This window comes from Vulpes lagopus, chromosome 19 (assembly GCF_018345385.1).
Source record: "Vulpes lagopus strain Blue_001 chromosome 19, ASM1834538v1, whole genome shotgun sequence".
NCBI lineage: Eukaryota > Metazoa > Chordata > Mammalia > Carnivora > Canidae > Vulpes > Vulpes lagopus.
The window spans coordinates 23,853,127-23,878,695 of record NC_054842.1 but is presented as its reverse complement, the minus strand read 5'-3'; the positions used below and the strand labels follow the sequence as shown (position 1 = coordinate 23,878,695).

Genomic DNA, 25,569 nt, shown 5'->3' with positions numbered 1-25,569 from the left:
CCAGTCACTATGAGTTGGGACATGCTATTTCATCTACCTGGAGCTCCACTTTCTTAGCTCTGAATCGAAGGTAATAGTAGTATTTATCTCATAGAATTGTTTTGAGGATTCAATGAGATGAAACACAGTACCTGGCAAATTATTATGCATTACTGATGAAGTTTTGGAATACAAGTGAGGTCCAGAGCTGATGACAAAGAAAGGATTCTTGAGACATCTTTGGTGCAAAATGGTGGTTTTAGTAAAGTTCGGGGACAGCACCCAGGGGCAGGAAGAGCTGTTGCTCTGGGCCTGTGAGGAGTGGCTGATTATATATACCCAGGAGTTGGGGGAGGTAAGCAAAAGGGAGATTCCAAAAGGATTTTCATATGCTAAGGAGGACATACAAGGTACTGGAGGCCTTGCTTTTCCCTATAACAAGGCATTAACATTAAGACAACTGGAAGCTTCCTGAAGAATGTCACAGGCATCCCACTCTGGGTAGGGGTTGTTTGTGGGTTATCAGCTACGCTTTGTCCTCAGCTAGCCCTGCTCCTTCATCATTACTACTAGCTCTTGTTGTTAGTAGTAGTATTACCAGGCTACTAGAGTTCTTTCACTTCAACCAACAGATATGAATTCTGCTCAAATAAGAAAACTGTTTTAAAAGGATACCGGTAGTACCCAGAAGCTGAAAACAAAGGGAAACCCAGTTTTCAGTGTAGTCCATGGAACCTTAGCTGCAAAAATTTGTAAGCCTTCTGTCCAGGACACTCAACACTGGATGATTCAGCTCCACCTGCCCCTGTCCCTGTGAGTATTGACTTAGAAGGATTTACATCCCTAGAGGATGGAGTCTGATTGGTGTAGCATATGTGATGTGCTGAGCCCTCAATTGCACCCTTAGAGACCTGCATGGAAGGCGGTCTTTCCCACACAGGCATGTGGGCTTAAGAACAGCATCATAAGTATAATCTCATTTATCAGTTGAGAAAATATGACATTTTAATAGGTACTAACAGGAATGGATCTGGAAGGATTTTGTTGAGTTATTCACAATGCTTTTCTCAGGGTATGGAGGTTTGTAGGTGTTTTAAAAATATTTCCCCCCCACTTCCTTCCTTTCTCTCCCCTCTTTCCCCTCTCTCTCTCTTCAGTCCGCTTTCTTAAAATTGAAATGTCTGTACATTTTCAAGTGCTCTTGGAATTATTGTCGGAATGCCATTTCTTGGTTTTATCATCAGGGCTCTAGAAAACCTTTTTCAGAGGTTATGCTTCCTCTCCCCTCCACCCCTCCACTTAAAAGAAAAAAAAACTTTTGTTATGGAAAAGCTCATGCATATATAAAGGTAGAAAGAATAGCTTAATAGGTGCATTGTACTTACCACCCAGCTTGAATAATTATTAAAATTTGCCAATTTCTGGAGTGCCTGGGTGACTCAGGTGGTTAAGCATCCGACTCTTGATTTTGAATCAGATCACGATCTCAGGGTCTTGGGACAGAGCCCTAAGTTAGGCACTGTGTCAGGCTGTGTGCTCTGCAGGGAGTCTGCTTCAGGATTTTCTTTCTTCCTCTACCCCTAGCCCAACATCCCTGCTTGTTCTTTTTTTTTTTTTTTTTTTTTTTTAAGATTTTATTTATGTATTCATGAGAGACACAGAAGAAGAGGCAGAGACACAGGCAGAGGGAGAAGCAGGCTCCATCCATGCAGTGAGCCCGACGTGGGACTCGATCCCAGGTCTCCAGGATCGCACCCTGGCTGAAGGCGGCACTAAGCCGCTGAGCCACCAGGGCTCCCCATCCCTGCTTGTTCACTTGCATGCACTCTCACAAACAAACAAACAAACAAATCCTTAAATTAAGATTTGTCAATTTCCTTCCCCTCATTTTTTCTTGTCCAGAGTATTTAAATCAAGTTCCACACATATTTCCTATTTGTGCATATTACTTCTTTAAATATTACCAATGAAGTAGAGATATTAGGGTATATGGAATTTGTTAGCCATCACACAGGCCTGAATTCTCAAATGCATTTGAATTTGTGTACACTGTTCTGATTCTACAGTCACTATGCTGAGTATGGTGGATTTAGTTCCTAGAGATCATGCGCATGTGTCAATTTGTAACATTCCTGTACTTATTAATAAATAACCTCCAGGCTTCCCAATTGAGATGATATCTGTTCTGTTGCTTTGCTGTTGGGTACCCTTTCTTTGGTGCAGCCATACATTTTCTTTTGACAGTGAGCTCTGGTTTCATGTGGTCTCCCGACACTTACTTCTCTCCAGGTATCCTTGGCCTGCCATCATTGGATGCTCTTCTGTGTTTCCTGGGTATAAAACATTCAATTGGGAATTAGGGAACGAGAATTCTAGGCCTGGCTCAGCAGTTTACCAGTCCCTTAAATGCTTTGCAGTTCAGTATCTTCATCCATGATATAGCCACTTGCTACATGAGCTAATGAACACTTGAAATATAGCTACTACAAATTAAGATGAGCTTTAAGTATAAAATACATGCCAGATTCTGAAAGCTTAGTATAAAGAAAAAGTGAGCTATCTCATGAATATTGATATGTTGAAATGATATTTTAGGAATATTGGGTTGATAAAATATATAATTAAAATTAATTTCACCTGTTTCATTTTCAGTGTTGCTAGTTGTAAACTTATACATATGGCTCACATTTCCTTTGGATAGTGCTGTCTGAGAACTTTCTAGTCCATTTTCTGAAATTGTTATTTGGGATTGTTACAATCAAGTTCATTTTACAAAAATTTAAAAGGGGGAACTAACAAAACACTTCAGTAGCCCAAACATTTCTCCTTATTTTAGTATTAATAAAAATTCCTTATCTTGGGACTACTTATTTAAATAGCAATCTGCTTCTATGATCAGGAAGGAGGAAATAAAGCATTGTGATCAAACACAATTGAAACTTTTGTTGTCATTTTGGATTCCATTGTTCTGAACTGTGCCAGGACGTACTGATTATTACATTTGACTAGTGATAGTTTTTTGCAGTTGTGTGTGGGAGGTTTTTGGTTATTTTTCAGTGCCTTCACTTTTTTCTGATAAACATACACACATCCATACATCACACAGACACACTCATCTTTAAACATCACAGTGGTAGAAATTGACAGCTTTTTGTTTTCTACTATGGTTACCTCTGCTTACCTGCTTATTTGCAGTAGAAACTTTCTAAAGAAAGTAAAGACTAACATTAACCAGTTACTCTAGAGCTTACTTTCTTGAATAGAAGGAAGTATGAAGTTTTTCTCATGGACTATTTCAAACATTGAAATCATAGGTAAATCATTTGACCCAAATCATTTCCTTTAGCCTTACCACATTTGCATAGACCTCCACCACTTAATCACCCCAGTTCCAATTTACATATGTGTTGTGCAGATTCTAAATGATATAAATAGGGTGCCCAGCACCCTGATACAGTTTTGTGAATCAAGTCAGCATATTTTTTTTGGCTGAGTGTCTTCCGTTTCTGTTTTTTTTTTTTTTTTTTTTTAAGATTTTATTTTTAAGTAATCTCTACACCCAACACAGGGCTTGAACCTACAACCCCAAGATCAAGAGTTGCATGCTCTACCAACTGAGCCACCCAGCTGTCCGTGTTTTTACTAATGCCATCTTTTACACATAGGTTTCAGAGTTGTTAGGAGCTATGAGTCTGGTATAGCAGGAGTTAAGGGTATAGTTTGGTAATATATTTCCTGGTCACTTGTTATAAGTTACATTTCCCTACCTTCCTTGGGTCATGAATTTGATTTTCTCTCCATGTGCCTCTTCCCAGCTCTGCCTGAATTGAGGTTTCTTCTCTGTATTCTTCAGTTCTAGCTGCAGTAGCACCTGGAGTCCCCAGCTCCATTCCTGTGCACCTGGCTTCCCAAGAAAGTAGTGATCTAATCTGATCTAAACGTTCTCCTGTTTAACCCCTCTGAGCCTCCCACTATTCTCAGAATGAAATCCCGGTTTTGTAGAGCGTGCAGGATTGTTCTGGCCTCTGCCATCTGGCCCTTCCCCCAACTGTCTATGCTGTGTTCTGGCCACCAGGCTGCTCCATGTTCTTCGAATGTTCTTGACACATTCTCCCACCCTTGCAGTAGATGCAGAGGCTCGCAGCACCCGCAGTGCTTTTTCTTCATTCTCCTCCAGGGGAACCCTGCTCACCTCCCAGGTTTGACTTTTTAAAGCTTGGTAGAGAGAATAAAGGCTTTCTTGAGGCTTTACTGCAATGTTCCTTGCATAACTATAATCATTTATAATTATATATATACACACTATATATAATAAATGGTTTTATAATATGTAATTATCTAATATATAATTTATAGTAATTTATTGTAGGTTTTCTGTAGTAGGCTAAGGTTAAGGACTGACTTTTTCTCTAATTCCTAATAGATTGAGTTCCTGGAGCATAACTGGGCTTTATTCCTTCATTGATAAACACTCACTGAATTCAGGAATAACTAAAAAGATGACTGGTTGCATTTATTTGCAGGGGAGCTTGCATAGTTTATAATCTGTACCTGAACTATCCAGAACATTAGTCACTTATCACATGTGGCTGCTGAGCCCTTGAAACATGGCTAGCTTGAACTGAAATGCATGCAAGTGTAAAATGCACACTGGGTTTGAAGACTTAGTATGACAAAAGAATGTAAAATATTGATAATTTTTTACATTGAGTACATATTGAAATGAAAAATCTGGTGTATGTCAGGTTAAATAAAATATGAATAAAATTAATTTTACCTGTTTTACCTTTCTAAAGGGGGCTAGTAGAGTACTTATATGTACATAGGTGGCTTATATTATATTTCTATTGGACTGAACTCATGTAAAGGGCTCTTAATCTTAAACTTCCCTTTTTCTCCATCCAGAGCTGAGACTATAAAAGAGGAAACCATTTTTAAATGATAAACTTTTGCACATTAGTATATTAAAAAGGTTTCATTGAAGGAATTTGTTTTACCTCTTCTAGCTTTGACCTCAAATTCCCATGAGCAAAAAATGTATTTGAACAGCTTACAAATGCTACGGATGCTCTGCTGTTTGCTTTCTTTCCAGTCCAAAGGAGCAGAGACATGTTAGCTGCCCGCCCAGCTGCTGCCTGTTCACACTGCAGGGCATGTGAGGACTGGCAGGCTGTCCTCAAGAGAAGTGCAGGCCAGTAATACAGGGAGCCAGAGCTCAGAGAGGGTCACAGCCTATGGTGACAGTGTGCTTCCTGTTCCCAGCAAGGCAACAGCTGCACCGTGATCCTTGGCAGCATGCGTTTGGCAGGTCTCTCTGTGGCACCCTGGGTATTTGCGAGTCTGGCACAGCACTGGGAGGTGCCAAGGTACATCCTCCTGGAGAGATATAAAGAGAGTAAAACCTCCCCCAGTCTTCTGGCTCACACCTTCCCTCTGTTTCCCTCTGCTCTCTGTGCAGGGTGGATACTGGGGGAAGACCATGGCTGAGGAGAAAGAGTGAGCTTTTCCCACAAGTAAAGGCTTGGCCAGTTTTGAGTAATTATATTGATGCTTTGTACCATACTCTTGGAAGACTATTTGAAATGAAAGCAAGGTCCTTTATATTTGATTATTAAATTCTGGGTGGATGAAAAAATTTTTTAAAACCTTTTATTGGGAAATAATATCAAATTTATAGAAAAGTCATAGGAAAAGGAATAGTAACAAAGGACATCCCAAAGCAAAGTCCCATTTTGCTCAGATTTACATGTTAATAGGATTATGCCCTATTTGCTTTATTTTTTGCTCTTGTATATCTACAAATGTACAGACTCATTCTCTCTCTCTCTCTCTGTGTGTGTATAAGTCTGTGTGTAGTTGTATATATATATTTTTTTCTGGACCATATAAACATACGTTGCATAGACATGTTGGCCTTTCCCCCCCGAATACAATGTATATTTCCTAAAATTAGGGTATTCTTTTATATAACTTTAGTTCATTTACCAACTTAAGTAAGTTTCTGTGTTAATGTAATATTTTAATGTACTGTTTGTATTCTCCTTTTATCATTTGACCCAGAAATATCCTTTATAGCATATTTTCCTTCACATTAAGCAGCCAGTCTAGAATCACATGTGTAGTTAGTCGTCATGTGAAAGGAGAACACTTTGTCTACTCTACTAATACTCAACACTTCCAGGATACGTCTGGCACCAAATATGTGGGGTTTTACATACAAGCAGTTTTCCAGCTCTCTAGTGGACAACTACAGGGTGTCTTGCAAATTTTAACTCAGTTCTCACACTAACTGCCTGTAGTTAGTGCAGACCCCACAGGGTGAGGGCTCAGTCCCTCTCCTTCCCCTTACTTCAGGTGCCAATTGCAAGCCCGCGTTTTACCTGTGCTTCTGACCCGCTGGCTAGAGATGGGAGATTCTCATGACCTCTTCCTGGGGTTGGATAATTTTCTGGAGCAGCTCACAGAACTTAGGAAAACAGTTTTTTATTTGATTACTGGTTTATCATAAAAGGATACGGGGTCAGGAATAGCCAGTCACTCAGAGCAAGGCAGGGGGAAAGGAGCACGGAGTTCTAAGTATGCCACTCTCCCAGCACCTTCCTGTGCACACCAAGCTGGAAGCTCTCCAAACCCCTTCTTTTTTTTTTTTTTTTAAAAGGTTTTATTTATTTATTCATGAGAGACGCAGAGTGAGAGACAGAGACATAGGCAGAGGGAGAAGCAGGCTCCCTGCAAGGAGCCTGATGTGGGACTCTATCCCAGGACCCTGGGATCAGCACCTGAGCAGAAGGCAGACACAGACACCCAACCACTGAGCCACCCAGGCACCCCTCTTCAGACCCTTTCAGTTAGGGTTTAACGGTGACCACATTATGTAGGCATGATTGATTACATCTTTGGCTATTAGTGATTAATTCAGCCTCCAGATGACTTCCTCCTCCCACCACAGGTAGAAGAAAAGGGGCTGAAAGTTCCAACCCTTAGGCAAACAGTCCCCATCCTTTAGGGACTTTTAAAGGTCATTAACATAAGCTGTGATGTGGTTGCAAGGGACTTGTTATGAAAAACAAAAGACACTTCCTTCACATTATTGCACTCATTACTTATGACATTCCAAGGGTTTTAGAGAAGCCCAGTGCCAGAGGGAGAAAGAAAGAAGCACAATGTCAGGAACAAAGAGCAAATATATATTTCTTATTATAAGTTATTATAAGTTACAATATCACAGCAATATCAATATTTCTATTGATCTGGAACAGCTCCTCAGCTTTTTATTCTGCGGGGTTTTTTTGAGGGGGGGGAGCGGCGGGTCTTTTATGACATTGACATTTTAGTGGAGGAATGTTTTAAATTTTTTTTTTAATTTTTATTTATTTATAATAGTCACACAGAGAGAGAGAGAGAGAGAGGCAGAGACACAGGCAGAGGGAGAAGCAGGCCCCATGCACCGGGAGCCCGACGTGGGATTCGATCCCGGGTCTCCGGGATCGCGCCCTGGGCCAAAGGCAGGCACTAAACCGCTGCGCCACCCAGGGATCCCAGAATGTTTTAAATTTTAAAAACAAACCTGTTAAAGAGCCTAGGAGAAAACACATTTTTGTCATCTCTTGTGTATGAAGGGAAGACCTTTGCAAGCCAGACCTTAAAGAAATGCCAGACCTAGATTTGACCTTATGAAAAATTTAAAATTCCTTTAGAACCCACCCAAAACCCAACAAAATCCAGGAGCATTTACAAAGAAGATGAGAGACACAAAGCTCTTTCAAGGCAGTAAGGAAAAGACTACCATCCCAAAACAGGAGCAAAGGATCTGAATAAGTAGTTGCACAAAAGAACCAATACAGATGGCCAGTGACCTTGCATGGCCAAGGACATGCAAATCAAAATTGCTGGGGACTCATTAATTTTCAAGATTTACTTAATTACTGAGAAAGATTCCTCACTATAGGCCACATTCTTTCACACAGTTGATAGAGTGTACATTGATGGGCGAAGGTAAACTAGGGAGCATATACAAAAGCTTTATTTATTTAAATGATTTTATTTTTAAATAATCTCCACACTCAACCTGGGGCTCAAATTCATAACCCTGAGATCAAGAGTTGCATGCTCCACCAACCAAGCCAGCCAGGCACCCCTACAAAAGCTTTAAAGGGCAATGATTCAGTGTTATGAGTTCTGTGGCAGATTAACTGCTGCAGATTTGTGCATTGTAGTTTACAGATTTTTAATTTAATTTAATTTTTAAAAAAGATTTTGCTTATTTATTCGTGAGAGACACAGAGAGAGGCAGAGACACAGGCAGACGGAGAAGCAGGCTCCATGCAAGGAGCCCGATGTGGGACTCCATCCGGGGACTCCAGGATTATACCCTGGGCTGAAGGCGGTGCTTAACTGCTGAACCACCCAGGTATCCCAGGTTTTTAATTTTATTTTTTAGTTTTTAGTAATGTGCTTTCAAATTACATGATAGAGGCATATCTCTATAGGTATATGTTAGATGTCTAACAAGTTTTAGATAATTGAAGGTAATCTATTGGCATCAAAAAAGACTTCTTTAGAAAAGATTAAAAAGAGGGTTTCTTTCCATTATGCGTGACCTTTTTTAATTAAAAATGAATTATCAGTACAATAAATAGTTTGGCTTTGTAGTTAGAATGAAGTACACCTGGATGTTTTCATGGGTTAGGATGTTTGCATTGTGGGTTCTTGAGTAAGTCCTGTCCAGTTTTGGCCAATAGCTCCAAAGAGTCAGTCTTTGGATTTGGTGGAGATGGGGTTGTTTGAAGAAAGTGATGTTTAAGAAGAGTACCCTGTACTCAGAGAAAACGGTCTGGGGCTCTTTTGGTACTCTGGGCTAGAGCTCAGTCACCACATGGAGAAGTGGTGATTCTGAGAGACAGTGAGGAAGCTCACCTGAATCTGGTGACTGGGAAGATGAAGGAGGTAAAGGACAATGAAGGAATGAATGACAGGCTTCTTGTCACACATGGGGTTGGCTGGGAGGAATTGCCATCTTGAGGAGGGCCTGAGGATTTTGACCCTAGGGTCAAGGTTGTCTTGATGGTATACACTGATGTTGTTGGGATGGGGAGGCACTAAGGTACAGTTAGTTGGTAGGGTGGATCTGATGAGAGAGCGAGCTGACAGCTAGATGGAGAGACTAGAAAAGGACTCTTGGTCAGAAGGGGCCCATAGTTGGAGAATCTGAGAACATGACAGGTCCAAACAACTAAGTATTTGTACAGTGTAGACATAACATGCTTGTCATAACATGCTTTCTCATCCAGGGACGCTTCTCTTTCCTAGCAACTTGTATAGACCTTCTACTTTCCCTTCTCAAGCTGATGGTCCACCCTTCTACTTTAATCTGTCTTCACCCACCCCATCATTTATTCTAGGAAGCTTAACCTTTTTCATATAGTATTATCCTTCTGCCTCAGTATACTCCCTTTCACTCCAGACCCACTTTTCCTTTAGTGTCAGAAGAGATACTGATGCTGTTGTGCTGCAAAGTTAGCCCCATTTGTCCAGCACAGCTGAATTTCCCTCCCTCCTTCTGAGAAACGTGCTGTTCCATTCATCCTCCCTCCTGAGTCCTGTGTGCTTTGGCTTACACACACACACAGCTTTGAGGAGAGGTCACAGATTTCATTATGCACAGGATCAGAAGGAAATGAACTTCCTCAGGTCTCACTTCTTAAGCATGTTGATGTTTATCTGGTTTGTTCTTCAGAATATGCTGGGAGATGTTCCCAAACAGTGGTTTTCAAACTGTAGAGCCCCCTCACACGGGGAGGAGATGCCCCCCAACCTCGCCTTCTGAAAAATTGGCACTTCCACTTCTGTTTCAATCAGAACAGCTCTAATTCTGATTAAGAATTCATTTGGGTTAAGCGTTTTGTAACTTAAAGAAAATGAACCATTGGTTTAAAAAATAAATCATAGCTTGTACTTCCATGAGGTAAACCCACTTACGTTAGCACCTTAGTTACACTGTTTCATATTGTAGAGAATCTGAAGGAATTGATGTAAACTTACTGCTTTTATAGCTTATCACTGAAAAGCAATTAAACATTACAAGGTAAAAATAGTCTTCAATAAAATTATTTCTGTAAATAACTGACATAAAAAATTTTGACCTAGTTGTCTCCAGAATGAGGCCTATGTCCCAAAGGCTTCAGACTGACCTCAAGGAAAATTTTGCAAGTAAAAAAAAAAAAAAAGAAAAGAAAAGAAAAAAAAAGATGACCTGGCAAACAGTCTGCCTAAAAGGAAGTCTAATTTTGGACATCTTTTAGAAAATGATGAAGTCATATATTGTATAACCAATAGAAAGTAATAGATTTGCATGTTAATTTTTTATTTACACACATGTATATATGTGTAATTTTTCCATGATATATTACTTATGTTCTGAGTTTAGTCAGTTACTCTCTGTTTGGTAATGTTGATGTTTTCAAGTTTAGATGTATGTACTAGATTTATTCCACAGTTTCTAAGGTAGATCACCAAATTTCCTTCCTCTTCTCTTACCCCTAAAAATGCTTTATGGGGTTCCCGTGCATGCACACACACGCACACACACACACAGGTCTAGATATGTGCACATCACACTCATCACTAGTGGCCTGTGACATTGGGCCCATCACTCTGTTTTTCATTTTTTTCTGCATAAGAAAGGAATGAAAAGTGAGTGGCCGCTGCCCCTCTAATTATGAGTTCTTTAATCTGGCTTCCTCATGTACACTTACAAGTCCCAATCTCTTGGTATTTAATCCTCTTGACTCTCTGAAAATGCTTCTTATCGGATATTTTAGTTTGAGCTCCCTCAGAAGCAGAGTCCAAGACAAGGATTTGAGTGCAAGTGGTTTATTTGGCATGAAGCGAGGGGAGTAGGAAAGTTAAATGAGGAGGAAAAAGTGGCCAATAAAGGGTGAATTACTGAGCCGGCTTCCCACCTTAGGCAACTGCTTCTTAATTTTGTGGGGGAAATTTTGGGAGTCAGTTTTTCAACCTGAGGGATGAGAGATCTAGGGTATTTATTTATAGGCTAATGTCTTAGTATTGGGTTGAAGGCTGCTGCTGAGTGGCAGGTAGGTGGCAGAGCAGATTACAGTGACAGAAAAAGCCCTTAGGTAGAGAAACAGCTGTTGGTAGTTGGATGCTAGGAGGTATGCCCTGAAGTGGGAAAGAAAGGGGATATGGGAAGGTACTAGCAGCATTCTCTGTCCCAGTCTCCTGATTGAGCTTCATGGTTTATTTAAAATTTTTAAAGATTATTTATTTATTTGAGAGAGCATGTACAAGCTGGGGAGAGGGACAGAGGGGGAGGGAGAGATTGAGGACAAGCAGACTCCCCACTGAGTGTGGGGGCCTTATGTGGGGCTCTACCTCAGGACCCCGAGATCATGAGCTGAGCCAACACCAGGAGTCTGACGCTTAACGCTTATTTTTTTTTTTTAATTTTTTATTTATTTATGATAGTCACAGAGAGAGAGAGAGAGGCAGAGACACAGGCAGAGGGAGAAGCAGGCTCCATGCACCGGGAGCCCGATGTGGGATTCGATCCTGGGTCTCCAGGATCGCGCCCTGGGCCAAAGGCAGGCGCCAAACCGCTGCGCCACCCAGGGATCCCTGACACTTAACGCTTAACCGTCTAAGCCACCTGGGTGCCCCAGGCTTCATAGTTATCTCCTTTTAAGAAGGCAAACGAAAGCCCACTACTCTTCTACATAGTTTAGTCTTTAACTTCTGTGTTTCAGCATTTTGAAGCCAGCACACCAAGAGCTATATCCAATAAGTTTCCCCTTGAAGTGTTATGTGATAAACATAGTGATAAGTACTGGAGATGCAGAGGTAAGAGACACGATCCTGACCCAGAGGAGTTCCTGAGCTAGGGACTGATTATTGAGTGGCTGATCCAGAGAACTCTTTTCAAGTGAGAAAAGAAGTGAATCAGCTGATCAACAAAAAGTGTGCTTGTGGGTGCTGTGGAATTTGGTTCAAGTGTTCTTCCCATTTGGAACCTGGCCCTGCATTGTTCACTAAGTTTGGATAAAACAGCATCTATTCTCTAAGCCTCAGTTTCCTCAGTTGTCAGATGGGATCGCTAATGCCTACTCATGGGATTGTTTGAGGATTAAATGCAATAGCCTTAATAAATGGACTGGATCTGTGTAGAAGAGAGGACAGGGGCCTGGGAGGGAAGGTTGATGGTGAGGTCACTTCCTATCGATTTTATAGAACTAAGTCAGAAAAATGGGTTTGTGGGCTTGATCATGGAAGGCTTTGAATCTCAAACTCAAATAGGCCTTGGGATTCTGGTACAAGGAGAGGCTGAAGGAATGTCAGTCTTCACACTAATATGATAATCTTGGCTCACAGCTTTCACAGCCATGGTGGAGACCAGCCATATTCTTATGTGGAAACACAGGAATTAAACATTGTCAAAAAGCAGAAAGAGACCCATAAGTACAAAATGATGGTTGCCAAAGGAGTGGGGGTGGGTGGATGGGCAAAGTGAGTGAAGGGGGTATGGGGAAGTCCAGGTTTCTAGTTAGGGAATGAATAGGTCATGGGGATAAAAAGTATAGCATAGGGAATATAACCAATGTTATTGTGATAACATTGTGTGGTGATGGCAGCTCCATGGTGGTGAGCACAGCATAATGTATGTACAGACTTGTCAAATCACCATATTGTACATTGGGAATTAATGTAATGTATGTTGACTATACTTCAATTAAAAGAATTTAGGGACACCTGGGTGGCTCAGTGGTTGAGCATCTGCCTTCAGCTCAGGGCATGATCCCGGAGTCCTGGGATCAAGTTCCCCATTGGGCTCCCTGTATGGAGCCTGCTTCTTCCTCTGCCTATGTCTCTACCTCTCTCTCTGTCTCTCATGAATAAATAAATAAAATCTTAAAAAAAAAAATTTAATACTATGATGACCAACAAGTGGTGCCAACACTGGATCTTAATCCATTATCAGGATACATTAGCCACTGGCCTATGTTTGGTCTTGAAAGGGGAGGCTAAGGCTCAGCAAGGTGACAGTCTTTTTTTTTTTTTTTTAAGATTTTATTTATTTACTCATGAGAGATAGAGAGAGAGGCAGAGACATAGGCAGAGGGAGAAGTAGGCTCCTTGTAGGAGCCTGATATGCGACTTGATCCCAGGACCCTAGGATCACACCCTGAGCCAGAGGCAGATGCTCAACCACTGAGCCACCCAGGTGCCCCAAGGTGTCAGTCTTTTAATTATAAGTCGCCTTTGTGAGAAGATGTAAATCTTAGAAGAGTTCAGATATTTCCTCTGTCTACAATGTAATCTAATGGACTGGTGTCCCAGAAGGTTTGGAGAGAGACCCTTTTCTATTTTAAAATTGAGAACATTTGCAGTTTCCAACTAATGTGTCACCTATGTTCCTTTGATCTTTGTCTTCAGCTGCTCATGTCTCCCACCTGGAAAATGTGTCAGAGGAAGAAATGAACAGACTCCTGGGAATAGTGTTGGATGTGGAATATCTCTTTACCTGTGTCCACAAGGAAGAAGATGCAGATACCAAACAAGTTTATTTCTATCTATTTAAGGTGAGGTTTTACCATTATAAAAAGGTGTTTATTCTTTCTCTCATTGTTCAAATGTGCTCAGTTTCTGCACACCAGGTCATGGGTGGGAATGATATGTTTGCCTTCAGGGTTTATGGAAGCATGCATTTCTTCATGAGGGATTCTCTAAAATGACCCACCATGTGTTGAACACATCACTCTCCTTGAAAGCCTTCATATTTGTATGCAGATTTGAATATCTTTATTTGCTTATGCTTATAGATTTCTTTCCATCCACCCATCCATTCATCCATCCAAGTATGTATTGCACACCTGCTCTGTGCTCTGTGCATGGCACTCATGTAGGCATGAGGGATAGAGCAGTGGGCAAAACAAAGTCCTTGCCCTCATGGAGTTGACATTTCAGTAGAAGAGGCAGACAATCAACCCATAAATAATATATTTGCAGGTGGTGATAAGTGCTGTGAAGAGAAACAAAGTAGGGTAAGTGGAATCAGAATGGCAGGGATGGTGGTGGGTGGGAGGACATAATAATAAGGAAGAGCAGTTAAGAAAGGCCTCTTTGAGAAGACCACAGTTGAGCAGAAACCTGAGTTGGGGGCCAGGATCCATTGCTGAAAATGGCTGAGGGAAGAGCTTTCCAGGCAACAGAAGGAACGCCATCTAGGCCTTGCCCTGACTGAGCTTGGTGTGATGAGGGAACAGCAAGGAGGCCTGTGTAATGGAGCCTGGTGAGCAAGGGGAGGGTGGGAGGAGATGTGGTTGGAGGGTGGCGCCAGGGCCTTTGACTCTCAGGCTTCAAGGGGAGGAATCAAGAATTTCCAAATTTGGACATCTCACCACTGTCCTCTGTGTCTTGTTGACAGCAGCCCCCGATTTCTGCTGCTACTCCCTATAGCTGCTTCTTCATGGCTCTGCCTCAGCTCCACCTAGGTCACATCCACTCCCTTCCTACAGACATAGGTCTCCCCAGGCTCTGATTGCTGTCAGGATGGACAGATGGGGGAGAGAAACTGGTGGTGGGAACAGACAGAAAGACTTCTGGTTGCCAAAAATACATTCTTAAAGGGGGCTGACAGAAGAAGTAATTAAAAAAACAAAAACAGAGGGGCACTGTTGATTATGTTGTATTGTATAATATTTATAAGGTTCTTTAAAAAAAGAAAACAAAACGCACTACTCAGTTTATAGCTAGGAAAGGTTTGCCTCTTTAATAACCACTGTGCTTCATTTTATATGACAAGGATAGGAAAATTTTCCATTGAGTTCCCTCTTTTGCTTTGACTGCTAGGGATCTCAGGCAAATTTTGTATCCAGTTCCTGTAGCTGTTTTTTCCTTTTTTTTTTTTTTTTAAAGTCTGAATTTACTTGATACATAATTTTCCCTTCTTCCTATTTATTAGCTTTTATCTTTTTGGGTTTTTTTTTTTTTTTTTTGGTGGGGGAAGTGGTTTGAGGATAGAGAGGAGACAGGTGTGGGAGTGAGAATTGTATTTTTAAGCTTTGGGGTCATGTGGGGATATTAGTTCTGATAAGGTTAATGGGAGGTGGGGGAGAGGAGAAAGAGAGAGAATGAGAGGACAGGTGTGGGCAGAAAGAGACGAAACCCTGAATTCCCCACTACCATTAGCAGGCCCTGGGCTACTCCAGGTGACCACTTGTTGACATGGCCCTGAGGCCTGAGTCATCCAGATTGAACCCCCTGGCAGGTTCATGCTGTTTAGAGCTTCTTTGGAAAAAGATCTTAGTTGAAGAAAAACAGCGTCTGCATGACTGCAGCGATTATTTGTCTTGGAACCAAGCGCCCTGGCAGCCCCACCGCCCTGCTGGAAGTGAAGGTGGTGTCAAGGTTTCCATCCTGCCAGCCTCCTCTTGATTCCGTTTATAACTAACCAAATAGGCCAGACAGCATTGCTTGGCTTTGAAGTACGTTTTGTCTCTCCTTCTCATAACCTCCCTCATCTTTAACAGCGCAAATATATTTACTCATGGGAACAAAATCTAAAATATTCAGCAGTCTCCCCCAACTCCTCCCAGAGTCGTTCTTTGGGCAAATAGGTAATAAATCATCCATTCCTTGGCTTTTGAAAAGCAGTTCTTGTGTCTCATATGTCTCTATAATTAAATTAGAATGAAATGTATTCTACATCTAAGTAACATTTAACAAATTTCAGGCTTCGATGTTGAAAATAAACCCAGTGGAAAGCTGCTTCCTAAAGCTCAGTGTATCCTAGAGCTTGTAAATGTGGCTCTGGAGCTCGACTCTCTGGGCTTTAGTCCTGGCGCCATCTCATGTGAAATGTGACTTTGGGCAAGTTGTCATCCCTCACTTTCCTTATCTATAAAATACAGACAGTAATAGCGCCTACATCTAAAGGTTGTTAGGGGTATTAAACAAGATAAGACTTATAAAGAGTGCCTGGTGAAAGTTAAGGATGCAAATGTTTGCTGCTACTATTAAATTTCTTTTATATGCCCACTCATCCCGGCTCCATTCTTTTGTAGATGGAGAAGTTGAGATTCAGCGTCTCCCTAACCATCAGTTTCTCTCCAAATTGAAACTCCCAGTCGACCACGTTCCTAGATGGTCATGTTTAAAGTGGGCAAAGTAGGCAGCCAGAATTATTTGTACTTAAATTCTGCACTCAATCTTTCCATATCCTTAGAAACACATATATTGATGTATCATTCTTGCATGTTTATTTTTATAAAAATGGGCATAATACATTGAAAGGATCAACAGATTCCCCGTGCTACTAATGTATATGGCACCCCTAGAAGAAACTGAAGCCCTTGTAAGACATGGCTCAGGGGGACACTTGGGGATCTTTAACCTTGGATGGTTGTCCATTTCCATTAACTACTGGGAGCATAGTTGCCATGTTTTGTTTCTATTGAAAAGGCAGTAAGTGGAGAAAAGAGAGAAAGATGTAACTTAAATAAACACATGGTCGTATCATACCTTGCCCACATGGAAAGGTTACAGAATTTTCCAGCAAAAGTTGAAGGCAAAGGATTTCTTTCTTTCTTTCTTTTTTTTTTTAAGGCAAAGGATTTCGATATCAAATTTATTTTCAGATTAGGTCTTGATTAGTGACTCTTGTGTTCCCTTTTCTCTCAGATATTTGCTCTTTGAGGGCTTTAAATTCCAGTGGCAGGATTAAGAGCAGTGTTTTGTTTTGTGGGCATTGAGATGCCAGAACACTTGGCTTGTATTCTGTGCATGGAGAGGAAATGAAAAGAGACCGCAACACTGAAAGTTGCCAATTGACAGCCCTGCAGAATTCCTTCCTGAAGGGCCCAGGCCCTAGTTTATGCATATGACATACAGCTGGGACAAACAGCCCTCTCCTCTGGCCTCAAGTGTGCAGAATGGATCTCTGCTTTTCAGGGGCTTAAATATGAACCTACTTAGGGGCTGGATGGGTGGTGCGGCCGATTAAGGGTCTGACTCTTGGTTTTGACACCAGTTGTGATCTGCATGAGATGGAGCCCCGTGTGGGTGAGGAGCTGGTTTAGGATGCTCCCTCCCTCTCTCTGTCCCTCCTCCCCATGTGCCCTCTTTCTAAAATAAATAAATAAATCTTAAAGAAAACCCTCCAGAGCATCAGCACACCTGCAGCGGCCTAGACGGGCACATGCAAAGTGTGAGTGTTGTATACCAGGCCTTGGGTCAGTGGGAATCTGGAAATGGTGGGGAGAAGGGAAAGTAAGTAGGATAGGGGTGCCTGATGGCTACTGCTGGTGCTCTAGGCTGCTCTGGTCATGAGTATGAAGGCAAATCATTTTATTGATTTAAGGATTTATTTACATGTAGATAAGATTATTAGAATATGGTGACTTCCCTTCAGAGGCTGTGGTGTGTGTGTGTGTGTGTGTGTGTGTGTGTGTGAGAGAGAGAGAGAGAGAGAGAGAGAGACAGACAGACATTGATTTTTTTTTTCTTAATGATTTTTTTTTTTTGCAGCTCTTGAGAAAGTCTATTTTACAAAGAGGAAAACCTGTGGTTGAAGGCTCTTTGGAGAAGAAACCCCCATTTGAAAAACCTAGTATTGAACAGGTAAAAATTTAGAAAAAAAAAAAAAAGAGAGAAGCCCCTTTTTATTGCTTTGAGGCTGAACAAACCTAATCTTCCATCTCTATATGTGTCTTCTTTCCATTCTCTATACTTGGCTAGAGATGCTCAGAGTCTGTAGATTGTCTTGGACTTTTTGCATCAGAAATGCATACTTAATTTAATAAATGATCTAGCTTTTGTCTTTTTTTTTTGTTTTTTTTTTTAGCTTTTGTCTTTTATGGTTGCTGTATACTCAGACTTCACTGTGTTTGGGGAAGGAAAAAATTAAGCAGAACATGTAGGTCATAAGAACACATGGAATGTGCTTTTTCTTGATGTTGATATTTTAAGATTTTTTTTTTTAATTTTTTATTTATTTATGATAGGAATACAGTGAGAGAGAGGCAGAGACACAGGCAGAGGGAGAAGCAGGCTCCATGCACCGGGAGCCTGACGTGGGATTCGATCCCGGATCTCCAGGATCGCGCCCTGGGCCAAAGGCAGGCGCCAAACTGCTGCGCCACCCAGGGATCCCGATGTTGATATTTTAAAATTAAGTCTTTGTCCTTTTGTTTGTCCCTGTCTGAAAAAGCCTATTGAGGTGAAAGGAATTCAGGAGCATTGTGACAAACATTGTAAGTCAAGCAAAAAACACAAAAAAGAAATGAGACTTTGCATCCAGAAATTGACTTCCTGTTACATTGTGATTCCTGGAAAGACATTGGTTTACTTGGGGAACCTGTTGACACATATAGACTTTTTTTGTGAGGTATTGTATCCCTCCTCAAAGTCACTTTTTAGTCTACCATTATTTGGTTAACAAAACCTCAGGCACTCTTGACTGAATTTCTTTATGGGAATGATTATAGAAGCTAGGACATCAGAGTCACTACAAATACAAATAAATTTTATTTCTTATTTGTCTCCAAACTCTATTCAATAAGAATTTATTGCTCTTTTATTTGAAATTAGATTAGATGGGATGTTTTACAGAAACATTAATCTACAGATTCTCTTAAAAGCTTATAATTTTGAATAAGAATTGCTTTTTTTTTTTTTTTTTTTTTTTTGTTAAGCTTGCCAAAGCCAAAAGAGTGATAGTAAAGAGTTTAAATTTTAGTGGTTTGGTTCAATGGAAGACCTGTGAGCAGCCCAGCCTTGTGATTAAAATTTTGGTAATATAAAAACATAATGTTTATCCAAGAACCTCATTATATGTTGACCTACTATTTTGATAGTGCAACAAGAATTATTCTGCAAAATACTGATATTTTATTAAGAGGTTTTGACCTTTTCTGTCTGTGATTTTGATTTTCTCTTTAATGCTTGAGGATTGCAGCAGTCATGGAAGAGCAACTCACAGCTTCTCTGTCTTGTCACTTTTCATCCACTATGATCTGTGGCATGATACCCTCTAGGCATTTGCGTTTTCTAATAGAGAAAAGGAAGAGATTTTTGTGAATAGAGAAATGTCTGTTCTCTAGCTAATAACCACCAATGGTACTGACTGTGTGGGTGTTCAGAATTAGTATGGTTGCATAGCTGTACGAATAAATTGCCTTCCCTTCTTTTAAGGGTGTGAATAACTTTGTACAGTACAAATTTAGTCACCTGCCATCCAAAGAAAGGCAAACAATAGTTGAGTTGGCAAAAATGTTCCTAAACCGCATCAACTATTGGCACCTGGAGGCACCATCTCAACGAAGACTGCGATCTCCCAATGATGATATTTCTGGATACAAAGAGAACTACACAAGGTAATCAGATGACCAGTTCTTTTCTTTTGGCCTCTTAGAGCCTGTTGTAGACATAAAATTACTACTTGTCTCTGCAAGCAGAGGGTTGCCCTCTTACATGGAAACTCCATCAATTCAGAGAGAATGTTTCTATAATTTAACTTTTTATTAATATCATGATATTTTTGGGGATGAGGTCCCGTAATATCCAGTGTGAGAGTGATAGCTACATGGGGCTACTGAGCACTTGAATTTTTGGCTAGTATGAATTGAGATTTCGAAGATTATACAAAAAAAAGAATGTAAAATATTTCATTAGTACTTTTTAATATTGATTACATTTGAAATGATAATATTTTGGATATACAATTAAATAAGATATTAAAGTTAATTTCATCTATTTCTTTTTACCTTTTCAATAACTACTAGAAAACTTAAAATACTTAAAGTGGCTTGTATTGTATTTCTACTGAAAATCACTGACCTAGGTAACCATACTATGACTCTGCAATTATTATATAGAAACTTCACTCATTTAAAAAAACATTGACATATGAATATAATAATGTTAAAAAATTTTTATAAAGAAGGAGTGATCACCCTAGTCCTAGCACCATGATGGGACTGATATCATTACACATGTTGTCATCCAGTCTTTGCCCTTTAAATAATTATTTTATGTTAGTTATAATGAAAAAAATATATATATAGAATTTGCATTCTTTTGTCCCCCTACTTAACATCATATCAGGGGATCCCTGGGTGGCGCAGTGGTTTGGCGCTTGCCTATGGCCCAGGGCGCGATCCTGGAGACCCGGGATCGAATCCCACATCAGGCTCCTGGTTCATGGAGCCTGTTTCTCCCTCTGCCTATGTCTCTGCCTCTCTCTCTGTCTCTCTGTGACTATCATAAATAAATAAAAATTAAAAAAAAAATTAAAAAAAAAAAACCATCATATCAAACATTTTACTGGTTACATTATGGTCTGTTGAGTTGATGTACTGTAATTTACACATCGGGATCCCTGGGTGGCGCAGCGGTTTGGCGCCTGCCTTTGGCCCAGGGCGTGATCCTGGAGACCCGGGATCGAATCCCACATCGGGCTCCCGGTGCATGGAGCCTGCTTCTCCCTCTGCCTGTGTCTCTGCCTCTCTCTCTCTCTCTGTAACCATCATAAATTAAAAAAAAAAAAAAATGAATAAATGTAATTTACACATCCTTTTCCCTGTTGGTGGACTTCAGACTGTGTGAATATTCTTGGATTGCACATTTCTCCCCCCTAACATAGAAATTTGTTTTTATTGTTTATGAATTACAGAATAATAGAATTGACTTCAAAAATCTTTGACATGGGCCACACAAAATAGGGTGACTTACATTTATTTTTATTTGAATGAGAGTGTCTTGAATTATCCATTCTATTTCCCTTTTTATAACTTCCCCTTTTTTATTTTATTTATTTATTTAAGCAATCTGTACTTACTGTGGGGCTCGAACTCATGACCTAGAGATCAAGAGTCACATGCTCTTCTGAATGAGCCAGCCAGGTACCCCATCCCCTCATATATATATATATATATATATATATTATTTATGATAGGCACACAGTGAGAGAGAGGCAGAGACACAGGCAGAGGGAGAAGCAGGCTCCATGCACCGGGAGCCTGACGTGGGATTCGATCCCGGGTCTCCAGGATCGCGCCCTGGGCCAAAGGCAGGCACTAAACCGCTGCACCACCAAGGGATCCCCCCTTTTATATTTTATTGGCACAGTAAGCTTGCTTCAGAAGGTATTCCTGACTTAAAGTAGGCAATGTTTTTTTGAAAGCCTGAGAGCACTTGTATTCAAGTTTTTAAGTTTTTTTGAGGGACACCTGGGTGACTCAGCACTTGAGTGTGTGCCTTCAGCTCAGGGCGTGATCCCACAATCCTGGGATCGAGTCCCACATCGGGCTCCCTGGATGGAGCCTGCTTCTCACTCTGCCTATGTCTCTACCTTTCTTTCTCTCTGTGTCTCTTATGAATAAATAAATAAAATCTTAAAAAAAAAAGCTTTATTTATGAGAAAGAACAGGCAGTGTGAGCAAGGGGAGGGGTAGAGGGAGAGAGTGTTCAAGCAGACTGCCTACTGAGTGCAGAGCCCAATGAGGGGCTTGATATCAGGACCCTGAGATCATGACCAGAGCTGAAACCAAGAGTCAGATGCTTAACTGACTGAGCCACCTAGATACCCCTCCAGCTTATTTTCTGTAACAGCAGATGACCTGTAGAAATGAATATAGTTTAAGATAAGCTACCTCTCTGATTATTGGCCAGATATTCATGAATGATATCTCCTTTCCTCTCCTCCTTTCTTTTAAAATATATATAATTTGAGTTATAAAGTATTTCCTTACTAATTGACTTTTATGGGAATTACAGATTCGCTCAATATCAGTTTTTTAAATTCTATCTTTTTTCTATACTTTCATTTCAGATTTTTTCATGAAATAATATGGTTCCTATATTAACTTGTTTATAATAAGGGTAGAAATAATACATCTATCAAAAATACAGTGATGACTGGCTGGCTCAGAGGACCATGCAACTCTTAACCTTGGGTTCATGAGTTTGAGCCCCATGTTGGGTGTAGAGATTACTTTAAAAAATCTATCTGTCTTTTAAACCCATCTATGAACAATTGGCTAAGCTGAATATTTGCCAAAGGCAGACCACTGAATGTATTTACATACACTCTTAACAGAGGAAAAGTTGTTTCATTGAGAAGGAGAATTAAATGTAAGGCAACATAGAAGAGATCACTGTATTTTAGAAACCAGTAAAAATGCTATGTAGCATTTGGGAATTACCAAGGATTGGGTGGCACTTACAAATACTTATGGAGTAGTGAAATTAGAAATCAAACTGTGAAATGAACAGTGGGTTTGAATCATAGCTCTATCCCTCCCTAGTTCTGGATGCTTCAGACCAGTCATGTCACCTCCTTGACCTTCAGTTTCTTCATCTGTCCGAGTCTCATGAGTACTGTGAGTGTTGTGTGTAGTGTCTGGCACATAGAGCAGGCACTCGGAAGAAGCTAGTCATCGTTTTCCTCCCACACATGTTGTTCTCTGAACCTCAGTCACTGCGTGGGACTCTTAAGTGAGAGCATGTACAACTGCATGAGAGTGTCATTATTTGAATATCACTTTAGAAACTAAAATAACAGGGAATAGAAAGACAGCAGCAGATTCCTTTCTGTTGGCCCAGCATCTTGAGCCAATGACTGAGGGTAGAAGAGTGGAGTCCGACAATGGTGAAGAGAAACCTGCTGAGAGACTCGAATGAATACACCCTGATGAGTTCTGAAACCTGCTGATTTCTAGGTGGAATGTAGACCAAGAGCCTCTTAATAATAAATAAGGAAATGAAGGTAGATGACACTCGCCTCCTCTGCTTGCCTGCTATCACACCATGTTGATGATGAAAGGAGAGTACAGAGAAGCAACCTGTGAAAATTATGAGAATCAGTAATTGTTTCAGAGTAAGATCTCATTGTCATGACAATTTAGGATTTTAATAAACCACATACCACTACAGCATGGTGTCTCACTGATACTAATCTTCTCAAAAATGGGTAATATTACAGGCTGCAGGTTTTATCTTGATGTGTAAGTGAACCACAGGACCTGGAATGCTGGTTCAGCATATAATTGACAGCAGTTGTAGCAATTAGAAGGGGCGGAACATTTACTTCTGGAGCTTGTATATCAGCACGAAAATGGGGGAAATAGGACTCTGTGGAAGAGATCAGACTGAGAAAATTATTATTGCAGACCCAACCTGTGTAGATTTTCCAATAAAAAATTAAGTGCTCATTGAACAGTAGAACTGCTTAAATGACTCTCTGCTCTGAGTAAAGGAAAATTACAAATATTTTACATATTGAAAATATTTGACATTGTAATGTTAACAGATAATTGATACTTACTAGAAGTATATATCCCCTGGAAATCACTGGACTTAGAAAAAGGTCTGGACAAATGTTTTGAAGTTTCATGAATTTCATGATGGTGCACTAATATAATTCCATGAAGAGACAACATGAAAATAAAGTGTCAGAAGAATGTGACTTTTTAAAATACTCTGGCCAACAGAATTGGCTACTGGAAGCAGCAAATAATTAGTCTTAGATTCTGAGTTGTGCAGACCTTCTGAAAGGTGTAATGGTCGCCCCTGTATTGGGGAGATGTTCTGTAAGAATACAGTGCAAGTTGGATATAACTAAGTTGATTTCGGTGAAACAGTTTCATGTAACCGTTGCTCTGTGTTACTGAGCATTCATCATGTAAGTCTAGAACAGCACTTATCAGGAAGCATGGAAAGAACAGTGGGCTAGGGGATAGAAGATCCTTCCATTTATTTCAGGTGAACTAGGAGAGATCACTTAATTCCTGCAAACTTTAGGATTTTCATTCCAGCAAGTAGGATGACATGGTCTATGCCCAAGTTCTCCAGTCCTCTTCACATTAAAAAAAAAAAAAAAAAAAAGATTTTAGGAATGCATGGTGGCTCAGTGGTTGAGCATCTGCTTTCAGCTCAGGTCATGATCCTGGAGTTCTGAGATCAAGTCCCACATGAGGCTCCTCTTGGGGAGCCTGCTTCTCCCTCTGCCTATGTCTCTGCCTCTCTCTCATGAATAAATAAATAAAATAAAGAAAAATATTTTAATTTATTTATTATAGAGGGAGAGAAAGCAAGGGAGAGAGAGCATGAGCAGAGGGAAGGGTAGAGGGAGAAGCAGACTCCCCACTGAATGGGACTTAGTCGACCCTCAGGATCATAACCTGAGGAGAAGGTGGATGCTTAACTGACTGAACCACCCAGGTGCCCTGTTCTGTTCACATTTTAAAGAAAGCAAGGTAGTTGCAAATTATCATAGTGCTGTCAAAACTCTTGAGTTATTTGCATACACGTGCCATTTTTATTAGGCATACGAAAATGAATAAACTGTCCTTTCACTGCTTTTTAGAAGACCTGAAGCCAGTCATTTAGGTAAAATCTTTTCCTATGGTTGCTTAAGTGTTTGGAGGAATGTGTGTGCAGAGACGAGGCACATAAATTCCCATTTCTTCTTTCCATCCCACTACTCCCAATGACTGTAGTAGCATTTATTGAAATAGCACCAAAAGACCACACATTGACTCAGTCTCTGTCTTACCATACTGTGTACCTTACAGATTTATAAAATGCAGTTAATCTTGCAAGTAAAAACAAAACAAAGTTAAAAAGCATAAACGGTAGTCTATAAAATGACTTTCAGAGGAAATGAATGGAAGCCTATTATTCGAAACATTTTACTAGGCAGTAACAGTTTGTGTTGCCTTCCCCTCCGCTGGAAGATTGCATGGCCTGTTAAGCACTTCTTTATAACACTTTATGATTTTAGGATAATATTTATGACCTACCATTGCTGTCGCAGAAATAACAGCAGTTTAAAGTAGAGTATTGGACATCTGTGACCCCTCAACAGATGGAAGTGCTCTTAAGACTCAAAAACAGAAAAAAGAAAAAAAAAAGATTCAAAGACAGGGCCTCCCATAGATACATAATGTGAGCCACAAATGTAACTTAAAATTTTCTAGTAGTTACATTTAAAAAAGTAAATAGGCACAAGACATTAATTTCAATAATGTCTTATTTTACCCAATATATAAATATTATTTCACTGTGTGATCAATGTGAAAAATTACTAATGATTGTATTTTTGTCTTCTTTTGTGTTGTCTTTAAAATCCAACGTGTGTTTTATACTTATGGCACATCTCAATTCACTCCCTCTAAAGCTAAATGGAGTTCCTATGGAAGCAGTAAAGTTATGTTTCATGGAAAAATATTTCACACTGTTTCCATGTCAAAGTAAATTTTAAATTGATTAAATGATATTAAAAATTAAGCTCCTCACTTGTACAAGCCATGTTTCAGATGTTCAGTAGATACACGTGGCTGGTAGCCATCGTATCAGCACAGATAGAGAACATCTCCATCAGCATAGAGGGGTGTTTTGGACAGTACTGATCTAAATTCTGAGAATCTTCAACCTTCCATTACAGAAAATTGGACATATTTTTAACATTATAGTCCTGTGATGGCCTAAGTCTCGTGAAACTGAATTTCTGAATTATTAAGGTTTGTAATTTTAACTACTAACGTTTGTTGTTTCATAATTAGTCACTTGGGAGCT

General features: G+C 40.2%; 1 protein-coding gene across 2 annotated transcripts in view; it reads left to right on the top strand.

Moving 5' to 3' along the window:
* The window catches only part of KAT2B (lysine acetyltransferase 2B), a 101,766-nt gene that overhangs the window by 34,108 nt on the left and 42,089 nt on the right, over positions 1–25,569 (top strand). For both annotated transcript variants that reach the window (XM_041733760.1, XM_041733761.1), the window contains exons 3-5: positions 13,429–13,574; positions 17,521–17,613; positions 19,186–19,367. In XM_041733760.1, the coding sequence (XP_041589694.1) occupies positions 13,429–13,574; positions 17,521–17,613; positions 19,186–19,367 (421 nt within the window). The remainder of the gene's footprint in view (positions 1–13,428; positions 13,575–17,520; positions 17,614–19,185; positions 19,368–25,569) is intronic.